Source organism: Dromiciops gliroides, chromosome 2, assembly GCF_019393635.1.
Source record: "Dromiciops gliroides isolate mDroGli1 chromosome 2, mDroGli1.pri, whole genome shotgun sequence".
Classification (NCBI taxonomy): Eukaryota; Metazoa; Chordata; class Mammalia; order Microbiotheria; family Microbiotheriidae; genus Dromiciops; species Dromiciops gliroides.
In genome coordinates, this window is record NC_057862.1 from 52,136,394 (window position 1) to 52,148,617 (window position 12,224).

Here is a 12,224-nt window from a genome sequence, read left to right on the forward strand (position 1 = left end):
TTTTTTTTTGGTGAGGCAATTGGGGTTAAGTGACTTGCCTAGGGTCACACAGCTAGTGTTAAGTGTCTAAGGCCGAATTTGAATTCAGGTCCTCCTGAATCCAGGGCCGGTGCTCCATCTACTGCACCACCTAGCTGCCCCTAAATATTCTTTTTTTTTTTTTTTTGGCAGGCAATGGGGTTTAAGTGACTTGCCCAAGGTCACAAAGCTAGTAAGTGTCAAGTGTCTGAGGCCGGATTTGAACTCAGGTACTCCTGAATCCAGGGCTGGTGCTTTAACCACTGCGCCATCCAGCTGCCCCGGAATGAAAGCATTTTTAATACTAGTTTTATCTTTTATATCTTTTTAATTTTTTAAAGTAATATTTTATTTTTCCCTAGTTACATGTAAAGACAATTTTTAACATTCATATAAAAAAAATTTTAGTTCCAAATTTTCTCTCTCATCTCCCCCCTCCTAGAGATGGTAAGTAATCTGATATAGGTTATACATGTTCAATCCTGCAAAACATATTACTATATTAGTCATGCTGTGAAAGAAGATACAGACCCAAAGAAAAGTAAACACATGCAAAAATACTGAAAGTGAAAAATAGTATTCTTCAATCTGCATTCAGACTCCATCAGTTCTTTCTCTGCAGGTAGATAGCATTTTTCATCATGAGTCTTTTGGGATTGTCTTAAATCATTATATTTTTGAGAACAGCCAAGTCATTCACAGTTGATCATCTTTTTTTTTTTTTTTTTTTTGGCAGGGCAATGGGGGTTAAGTGACTTGCCCAGGGTCACACGGCTAGTAAGTGTCAAGTGTCTGAGGCTGGATTTGAACTCAGGTACTCCTGAATCCAGGGCCAGCACTTTAACCACTGTGCCATCTAGCTGCCCCAACAGTTGATCATCTTACAGTATTGCTGTTACTGTACACAATGCTCTCCTGTTTCTGTTCACTTCACTTCATAACAGTTCGTATAAATCTTTCCAGATTTTTCTGAAATCAGCCTGCTCATCATTCTTATAGCACAGCAATATTCCATTACAATCATATGCCACAACTTATTTAACCATTCCCCAATTGATGAGCATCCCCTCAATTTCTAATTATTTGCTACTACAAAAAGAGCTGCTATAAATATTTTTGAATACTAGTTTTATTTTAAGTGGTAAATTTCTAAACAAAAACAGTCTGAACAGAGTCAGTCATGAAAAGGATATTTGGAAATATTAAAGAAAAAAGTCACACATTTAGTTTTGGAAATTAATTTATTCACAAATGAGCTAAAGAGTTACATTATTATACAACTCTAGAAGCATTCCACATTTGTTAAGCGACTTTATTAAAAAATGAGTAGTCGGACTTTGGGAGAAATGGGGAAGGAGTGAAAAAAGGGAAATTATGGAAAGACTTTGGAGAAGGCTTCAAGCATTCACCTCAAATACAGCCCCCAAACTTCTGAGTTCCCCTGAGACAAAAAATAAAAGGAAAGGTACTTGGAGTCAGGGGAGGGGTGAAAGAGAAAAACAAATTAACAGTCAGTACACCTGCATAAGGATGGAAGATTGGGATGGGACAAAGCCAGAGCTGTGAGCACTCCTCCCTCTGCTGGTCTGCGGCAAGAAGTGAGCAGGTTCTAGCACTGACATTCTCCCAGGGAACTTTGCACAGTCCTGCTGATATCATCAATGTTTTCACTGCCGCTGTCCAGAGAGATAAATAAAAGCCATCACACTGACTGCAGTTCCATTAGATACAAGGGGCTGGATAAAATGAAGATCTGAAAAATAAATGTAAAGGTATCAAACTTGCAAGAAAGAAAAACCCTTTAGCATCTTAGAGAAAAAGAAAAACCTTTTAAAATTCTTTCCTCTTAAAAATTTCTATCCAGTAACTGTATAAAGGTTAGCTATTAAAACCATAAGTGACAGAGACACCTAGAAGGGAAAGGATTTCAAAAGGGTGCAATCGTTTGCTGAAGATCATGAATTTTTAAGATTTTTTTTTTTAAGTGAGGCAATTGGGGTTAAGTGAATGCCCAGGGTCACACAGGCAGTAAGTGTTAAGTGTCTGAGGCCGGATTTGAATTCAGGTACTCCTTGACTCCAGGGCCAGTGCTCTATCCACTGCACCACCTAGCTGCCCCATGAATTTTTAATATTTTTTAAAGCACTTGCACTAATACTAGGAAAACCCAATGAATAAAAGCAAAATAGGGATTGAAGGAGAGATTCATGATTTAAGATGATGGAACCCAAGAAATAAAGGATCATAAGGCATGTTTAAGAATTTTATTATTTAATTAATCATTAACATGTGTTGTTCTGAAGGGCCTCAGAAATTCATTTGTAGAGATAGGCTTTGGAAAAGAAGGTAGATCTTGCTAGCAATTGAGAGGTTAAGGGCTCTCTGTCCAATCTTTGCTTCACCTGAGACAAGGCCTAATAGCCTATTTTGGCGGTCAGGTTGGTATCTATGGATTTACTTGAAAGGACATGCTAAGTTCACTTTCCATGGTCCTACCTTAATAGGTTATTATTTCACATTTCCCTGGACTCTACATCATCCCTGCTAAATAAAGTTAGGACAATCCCTTGGACACTTGTATCATGAAAATATTCAACATGTAATGTAAACCAAAAGAAAGAAATACGGCACCTCAGGAGAAGTCAACTTGCCCGGAGGAAGCATAGTATCCAGAGCTGTCTGTGGAGAACCTCTGAGAGATGTGAATCGAATTGAGGCACAGATCCCCAAAGCTGAAGTTTTCAAAAAGCTGAAAGAGGAACCAGAATCCAGAGTGAGTTCTCTCAGGAGAACCAAAGCAACTTCCAGGTGAATGCCCACAGGACAAAGTGTCAAACTACAACCACCTCCCAACAAGGTTCAGAAGGAGCCTGTCTCTCATATCACAAATCCAAACAAAATGCCCTTTTAAAACCTACCCTCCCAAAGCTGTCACTCCTTCCTCAGAGACCTCAAGTGAAAGGTTGGAGGCACCCACAGCCTCCAACTTATCCATTCTGCTTTGAAACTATTAAGGAAATGCATGAAGTCAACAACTTCCTTTTACTATGAGACCAAGCAGAATTCTGATCCCTCCCTCTTCTACTATCACAAGTACTTAAACACAGCCATCACACCCCCACCAATTCTTTCAACCAATACTCATTCGTCAACATGATACAACAGCTCAAGCATCATTTCACTTATCCTCCAGCTTATCAATGTCCCTCGTAAAATAAGGTGTCCAGAAGAGAATGCGATGCTTCCACTGTAGTCCAATTAAGGCAGACTACAGTGGAACTATCTCTTCCACAGTTCTAGACGTTACGCCTTTTTAAATACAGCTCAGTTGCATTATCTCTGTTGGATATTTTATCACACTTCTGACTTCTATTGGGTACGCCTGTGTGTTTCAACTTCATGCTTTCTTCTTGTCAGCATGTATGGAACCTCTAATTCTTTTTTAAAATATGAAAACAAAAAACACGAGGTAAAGATAGCTGGAAAATACCATAAAGCAGATGTAGTCATGAGGGCGTCTAGCATAATTACTCCTATTGGGTAGGGCAAGGGGAGGGTCGAAGATTCTCAGCACTGGTTTAATTGTTTAGACGGCCCAACAAAACCAGTCTCTGTGCTTTTTAGTCACTACATACAAAGACTGAGGGCTTCCTGACACTAAGACTGCTCTCTAGCCACTCTGAAGCCCTTTCAAGTCCCAATTCAGACGTGCTGATCTGACCCTGGCCTCGTCTTTTCACCTCGCAGTAACCTGGGCAATTTATCCAATACTAAGTTTCAGGACAGTTGTTGATCTGCATTGCTAGAGGGAGTTTCATCCCCAGGAGTTCTCTGAACCACAGGTTCGGACCAAATAAATCTACAAATAATTACCAAAATAACAGCTGGAAGGAAAATTAAAATGCTTAATTTCACAAAACACATAGTAAGTCAACAACATTTATTACATTCTTTGAGCAAGCCCCACACCAGGTACAAAAGGAATGAGACAAACTGCCATCAAGGTGTCCCCAAAACTTAGTGGAGAACATAAAAGATGTATGCACCTTTACAGGTACAGGTGGTAACCTTTTTCAATTATCCTCAATTGGGCATGGATTCAAGTCAGTGCTCCTAGGGGTAAAAGGCTCTTTACTGCAGTCTTCCTTTACTCCATAAAAGCTTTCAAGTATGTGAAGAAGAGATAAGTCTAATCTAGGAAGTGTTATGGGCCTAGCACCCCAGATTTAACACATGTAATAAGGCAGACCCCAAAATTTTATTAGAATTCATCACAGGAAAGTTCAGCCACATCATTCAGATAAGTAGAGTGTCAAGGAGTAAAGTACTCTTCCCATTCCTTTAAGATGCAGGAAACTGATCTCCTTTAGTTTAGGATGCCAATAAGGCCTTAGGAAAGTCTTCTAAGTGTATTGCATTTTCCAGTTGAATTCCAAGGCAAATGTTTGAACAGCAGTCAGGATGGAGATGTCTACCCACCTCAGAAGAACTACTACCTCTTCATTTGTTTGAGTCTCTATTGAATTTTAGATCTGTCTCTCAGACATGGCCTCCTGTCATCATCACCTTTTCTCTTCTGGACACTGATGGCCAAGCAAAGCACCTGGGGTTCATTAAAGGCTGACTTTACAAAACCCAAGAAATATTGATCCTTCTCTAGATATGACATCAACTTAACCCCAAAGATCTATTTAGAGTCTGTAGTGTGCATTGTGTCTTTTTTTCAGAAAGGAGTCCAGCTCTTGCCTGCATTGATTTAGACAATTAACTTCTTTTGCTGGCTTTGGCAGCCTGTACAGATCACATCTACCCTCTTTGTGGAACAAATTCAGCTTGAAATGGCTGCAAGCTAATCCTTCTTTGCTGGCCTTTAATTTGATGTGAAAGCTATGTTGGTAATAGATGACAAACTGAGCTCTGGAACTCAAAGTCTTCCAATTACATACAGAAGAAGCATGACCAGAAATAATAAAAATAAATAGCTCATTTACTTTCAACAAGTCATTTTTTTTAGACCTGACATGTCTTCCCTCTCCGCCCCCTTTGATTTTTCAAGTTATGGACATTCTGGAGCAAGTAAAAGTTATATTGGCTCAAGCACAAGTTGCTTTACCCCTGAATAATTGTATCTCAAAAGAATGAGGCCCTATGAAAATTTTCATTCTTAAGTTTCAAAGTTAGTATTAACACCAAGGATGAAGCTAAACTGAATGTGATGAAAAGAACTGCAGAAATTATGAAAGCCCATATTTAAGCCTATTACAACTACCTATGCCCTGCCTCAAGCTTTTAAGATCTTTGTCCCTTTGAAACCTGTTCTGCTTTTATCTCCACAAACAACAGTCTATTGACTACTTTCCACATTGTTTGACAATCCTTTCAGTAATCCAATGGATCTCACCATCTCAAAGTCCATAGACTAGCATTTATCTTCATTTATCTCTATTTTTACCTTCCTATGCTTTAATAAATAATTTCCTTTTCTCCTCTTCTTTTGTTTGAGCTATAGATTACTTAGTGGGAGCCATCTCCAGTCATCTTGATCTATATCTTGCTACTAGACCCAGGTGGCTCCAGAGTAGAGAGTAAGGCTGTTGACTTAGCACAGCCCTGCCTCAATTAAATCCAATTCACTTACAAGTCATGATATCACCTTCCTGATGTCATGATCTTCTTTGAGAATGAAGGACAAACAACCACAGATTACTTAGCAATAATTTTTCATGGTTATCTTGTTTTGTTTTGGGTTTTTTTTCTTTTGGGGGCAATGGGGGTTAAGTGACTTGCCCAGGGTCACACAGCTAGTAAGTGTCAAATGTGTGAGGCTGGCTTTGAACTCAGATACTCCTGAATCCAGGGCCGGTGCTTTATCCACTGCACCGCCTAGCTGCCCCTTTGTAGTTATCTTGTAAATGAACAGTCTCCATATTATGATGTCTCAACTATTCTTGGAGAGTTAGTCTTTTAAGTTTTTAGTCCTTTTAACTTTTCTCTACAATGTCTTCCTTTTGTTTAAATTATTCTAGTGATCATAAGTAGAACTAAGTATTGCAGATGTCAGTATTACAGTGCTTAGAGAAGAAGAGAAGATAGATATGCCTCTACAATATTTACGAATTCAATTTATAGGGTATGAGTCTCTCCTGGAAAATAATGAACACTGGAGAGATGGGAAACATTATAGGTATAAAATTTTGTAAACACTGTTGGATGAGGTCCATGTGTTTGTTCTTTGCTCATCTATTTTGTTTTCTTTGCTACTACAAGGAAAGGGCTCATTGGAGTTAGATATACATCTGGAAATAACTGATGTAAAAAAAAAAAAAAAGAGGTTATCAATGCAACTTTGTCTTCATTTTTCCAGACCTCAATGCAATTTATGGTATCATTAACCACTCCCTTTTTCTTGCATACACCCTCAACTCTTGGGTTTGTTTGTTTTTGTTTGTTTTTTTTGTTTTTGTTTTTGTGAGGCAATTGGGGTTAAGTGACTTGCCCAGGGTCACACAGCTAGTAAGTGTCAAGTGTCTGAGGCCAGGTTTGAACTCAGGTCCTCCTCACTCCAGGGCTGGTGCTCTATTCACTGTGCCACCTAGCTTCCCCTCTTGGTTTTTAAAATACAATTATCCCTTCCACAATGCTTACTTTCCCCCATTATGGTTTTGATTTATCACAGGTCGACATACAAAATTAAATGGGAACTTTTGGGGATACAAATACAAAAACCAAGACAATCTTTGGAATTAAAACCTTATATTCTGAGTAGATCACAGAAGATAAAACAGACTACTTTGCACAAAATTTTAAAGTTTTTGTACAAATAAATCCTATTTTAAACATTTAAGTGGGAGGAAAAATTGTAACAAATTTCTATGATAAAGGTCTAATTTAAAAGATTTATAAGGATCTCATTCAAATTTACAAGAAAAAACCATTAACTAATTGGGATGAGGAAGGGGGGAGGTAGGGAGGTGAACAGGAGAAAAACAAATGCTAGATAACTAAAAAATAAATATATAGCTAAGAAAAACAATATGTACAAAGATGAGAATATAAAAAATGTATATAAAGTAAATACAAAGTAATTTTGGAGGAGAAAGTATCTTCTAAAAGGCAATATCAAAATGATCTTTGAAGGAAAAGAAGGATTCTAAGAATTAGAGGTGGGGAAGGAATGCATTTCAGGAATAGGGAATAAATAGCCCATGCAAAAGCATGGAGGTGAGAGATGAAATGCCATGCACAGGGTACATAAAATAGACTAGACTGGATGAGCTAGAAAGTGTGTGAGGAAAATACTGTTGATATCACTTTGGAAAGATAAATAGCAGGGAAACAAATTTAGAAAATATTCAAGGAAAGAGGTAATGAGGTCCTAAAGTATTGTGGTTGCTACGTGAGTGGAGAGAAGGGAATGAATTTTGCAAATAAAACTTGGAAAATGATTTTATACCGGAAATGAGTGAGTGGAAGGATAGTGGTATCCTTGACAAAACCAAGATGAGTAGGGGAAAAAAGATGATGAATTCTGTTTTGGACATATTTAGTGTGAGACAGTAAATCAAGTAGTTCTCCTGTTTGCTCTTAAATGCCAATATTCTTGACCCCAAATGGCCTCAGTCTTTATTCCACCTGAGAATTTCCTGCAAGGGCTAGGAAGGTTTCTTGTTTGTTCTAAAGAGTTTTATCAGGTATAGTACAATTAAGCAAGAAGAGACTATAAGACTGGTCACATGACTACTATGTGCCACTGTGTAGACAGAGCAAACTACCAGATTAACCAGCAAGCAGTTTGCTCACGTAGCTTCCCCCACCCCCAGCAGCACTTTTTATGATAGTGAAGAATTGGAAATAAAGGAGATGCACTTCAACTGGGGAATGGTTAAACAAATTGTGGCACATGAATGTAATGGCATATTACTGTGCTTTAAGAAATGATGTGGATAATGAATACAGAAACATGGACATATTTATATGAAGTAAGCAGAGCCAAGAAAACAATACACACAGTGACTACAACAGCGTAAATGGAAAGAACAACTATACACACACAAGTAAATGGAACAAAATTATAAAGATCAAGTGAAACTCAAATGAAGAGAAATGAGAAAACGCCCCCAAATATACCCCTTCATGGAGGTTGGGGGGTCCACAGGTATTAACACTATACATGTTTAAGGATTTTTTCCCCAGGGTCACACAGCTAGTAAGTGTCAAATGTCTGAGGCTGGATTTGAACTCAGGTCCTTCTGACTCCAGAGCCAGTACTCTATCCACTGCACCACCTAGCTGCCCAAGGATTTTTTTCAATGTATTGATCAGTTGTGCTGACTTTTTTTCCTCTTTAAAAAAATATAATTGTCAAGGGGCAGCTAGGTGGCACAGTAGATAAAGCACCAGTCCTGCACTCAGGAGGACTTGAGTTCAAATCCGACCACAGACACTTGACACTTACTAGCTGTGTGACACTGGGCAAGTCACTTAACCCTCATTGCCCTGCCCCCCCCAAAAAAATACAATTGTCATTTGGAATGGCTCTCTGGGAGAGGGAAGTGGAGGCATACTGGGGATAACTATGATGATGAAAGAAACAAATAACATCAAGAAAAACTTTTTTTTAAAAAAAGAAAACCAAAACAGTGGAACTTCTATTTGATACTAAAAGCAGCAGGGAGTCACAGGAGCTTAATGAATAGGAGAATGACCTGTCAAACCTGCACTTTAGAAAATCAAGTTGCTCTCTCAACTCCTGCCCTCATACCAGGGGGAAGGGAAGAGAAAAGAATAAGAATTTATCAAGCACAAACCACATGCTAGGCATTGTACTAAATACTTTACAAATATTATCTCATTTCATCTAAGGGTCTTCAACATATATATTGATACTCCCTCAAATACCCTAACCTCACAGTTCCTCCATTTACTCATTTCATATGACCTACTCCTCCACCAAAATGAGCCTACCTTTGATCATACGAACACCCACAAATGTACTACCATGTTTGTGAACTCTGAAATTCCCTTATCTGATCACAATGTTGTGATTCCATCTCGCCCTCTGCCTTGTAATCCCACATTTTATGCTTTATCTACACCATGATATCCAATCCCTCAACTCTTCAGTTCTTTTAAAGTCATGATTGAAGCACTAGCTACACTTCTCCCTTTCCCATCTTGACTCTCTGATGAATCAGTTCAACTCTTCTGTTGTGTCTCTTACGCCCTCAGTATCACCATACTTTCCCTGCAAAGTTTGAGCCTTGGATCACTCTAGCCATCAGCTGCTTTCACTCTTACATATATACTGAATGATGCTGGAGAAAATCATGAAACCTGCTAAATGGGTACTTGAAAGTTTATATTAATTATATTGCCTCAACTGAGCCCTCACTGTTGCAAGGTGATCCTTTTATACACCTCCCTAATTTACTACCTTGCTTACCACAACAGCTTTTCCAAACTTTTTCATTCCTCCTTAAACCTCCCATAGCTTCTCCTCCCCTAACTCTCTCAGTTGAGGACTTTGCCTCATATGTCATTGAAACAATTGGGGCCATTCACAGAAAGCTCCCTCTTCTACCATGTTCCTCATCTCATTTGCCTATGTCTTCTGCCACTATTTCCTCCTTCACACAAGCTTCACACAAAGAGGTGGCTTTTCTCCTTACCAAGGTAAACCCTTCTACACGCACAAGTGATCCCATTCCATCCTATCTTTTCCAGCAGATTGCCCCTGTTCTCTCACTAATTTTCAGTCTCTCTTGGTGGCTTCCTAAGTCCCTACCATCATGACCATGACTCATCTGTCCTCAAAAAATGTTCATTTGATCCATCCATCCCAACGAGACCATCATCCTATATCTCTCCTGCCTTTTGTGAATAAACTCTTTGAGGGGACCATCTACAATAAGTGCCTCCACTTCCTTTCTTCTCATTCTCTTCTTAATTCTGTATTCTGGCTTCCTACTTAATCATTTCACTGAAACCACTCTCTCCAAAGATACTAATGGTCTCTCTCTCTCTCTCTCTCTCTTTTTTTGGTAAGGCAATTGGGGTTAAGTGACTTGCCCAGGGTCACACAGCTAGTAAGTGTCAAGGGTCTGAAGCCAGATTTGAACTCAGGTCCTCCTGAATCCAAGGCCGGTGCTCTATCCACTGTGCCACCTAGCTAATGGTCTCTGAATTGAATAATCTAATGACCTTTTCTCAATCCTCATACTTCTTGACCTTTCTGCAGCCTCTGACATTGTGGATCACCCACTTTTCCTTGATACTCTCTGTTTTCATGATACTTTTCTCCTGACTGTCCTTCTACCTGACTGTTCCTTCTCAGTCTCCTTTATGGGATCTTCACCCATGTCATGCCTGTTAACAGTGGATATCCCACTAAGGGTCTGTCCTAGGCCAGGACGGAATGGGATCGATCATTTGTGCTTGTAGAAGGGTTTACCTTGGAAATCTCATCAGTTCCCATGGATTCAATTATCATCACTATGCAAATGTCTCTCATCTATTTATCTGGTGCTAATTTCTCTCCTGATCTCCAGTCTCATATCTTCAATTGACTACTGAAAATCTTAAACTGGGATGTGCCACAGATATCTTAAACTGAACATGTTTAAAACTAAATTCATTATCTTTCCCAAAAAAATTCTCTCTCCTCCCCTGCTTCCTAACTTACCCGTTACTGTGGAGGACATCACTATCCTCTCAGTCACCCAGGCTCACAACCTAGGTATCATTCCAGATTCCTCACTCTCTCTCATCCCTCGCCTCCCCCACCCCCCCACCCCATCCAATGTGTTGTAAAAGCTTGCCAATTTTATCTTTATAAGATCTCTCACTTATGCCCCTTTCTCTCCTCTGACACTTCTAATTTTTTTTTTATTTTATTTTTTTTTAGTGAGGCAATTGGGGTTAAGTGACTTGCCCAGGGTCACACAGCTAGTAAGTGTTAAGTGTCTGAGGCCGGATTTGAACTCAGGTACTCCTGACTCCAGGGCCAGTGCTCTATCCACTGCGCCACCTAGCTGCCCCCTCCTCTGACACTTCTACCACACTGGTATGGGTCCTCATCTCCTCACACCTCAATGGTGAAAAAGATATCTGCTATTTAAAATTTCTTTTTAGTTTTTGATTATAGGATTAGGCTCTCTTCTTTAGAAAGAGCCAGTCACAAACTAAACCAGACTAACAGTCTATTAAGTCTAGATTACCTATAGATTTAATGAATAGATAGATTGAGAAGACTTTATCATTTATGAGCAAATAGTTTAGAAGAACAAAATAATAAGATTATTAGGTTTTTCAAAAGGATAAATTTCCCTTTCTAGAAGAAAGAGGGTTTGACCAGAGGCTAAGTTCCCCTTTCTGGCAGCTGAAGAACGGTTAGCCAGAGGCTAAATTAAGGGTCCTCCCTCCTTCTTCCCCCCCCTTTTTTCCTTGAGCTACTGTCTAAATTGAGGAATAGACTATTCTAAGGAAGATGGCGGGTGACTACTAACCACAAACCACAAATTCCTCCTTCCTAGTACATTTTCTGTTACAACAGGTGCCACCTGGAGGAAAGGACATTGGGCATAGGATTAAGAAAGTCTGGGAGATGCTAACCAGTCAGGTGACCTGCCTTGTCCAATAGAATTATATTCAAAACAAGTTTCTGTAATTTTCCCAGTTCTTTTTTGTTATAAAAACCATCTTTGTAAATGACTCCTTATCTCTGACCTCTGAGGAGTCAGGAGTCCTGGTTTGATATGCAAATGCTAGCTTTGCAAATTAAATCATAGATGTCTTAGTAACTTTTTCCTCAGTTTCCTTTTTATTTCAGATAATCCATTTGGACAATGGACTACTGCAGTAGCCTGCAAGTTGGTCTGCCTACCACAAGTCACTCCCCATTCCAGTCCATCTTCTACTCAGCGGCCAAAGTGACTTTCCTAAAGTACAAGTCTGATCATGTTATCAATCCCAATCTCCATACTCAATAAACTGCATTGGCTCCCTAGCACCTCTAGGATCACATAAACTCTTGTTTGACATTCAAAGTCCTTCCTAACCCACTCCCACCCCACCTTTCCCAGTGTTGTGTTATAACATTTTTCAGATGTTTCTGAAATCATCTTGCTTGTCATTTTGTATAGCACAATAATATCCCATCACCATCATATACCACAGCTTGTTTAGCCATTCCCCAATGGAGGGGCATT

The 12,224-nt window shown here is 39.2% G+C and overlaps 1 protein-coding gene across 1 annotated transcript in view; it reads right to left on the bottom strand.

Annotated features, from left to right (window-relative positions):
* Positions 1–1,240: 1,240 nt before the first annotated feature.
* ASCC1 (activating signal cointegrator 1 complex subunit 1) overlaps positions 1,241–12,224 on the bottom strand; it is a 129,622-nt gene continuing 118,638 nt past the window's right edge. Inside the window, exons 11-12 of the mRNA XM_043983014.1 lie at positions 2,650–2,767; positions 1,241–1,771 (exon numbers count right to left, since the gene is read on the bottom strand). Coding sequence (XP_043838949.1) covers positions 2,651–2,767 — 117 coding nt within the window. The 3' untranslated portion in view covers positions 1,241–1,771; position 2,650. The remainder of the gene's footprint in view (positions 1,772–2,649; positions 2,768–12,224) is intronic.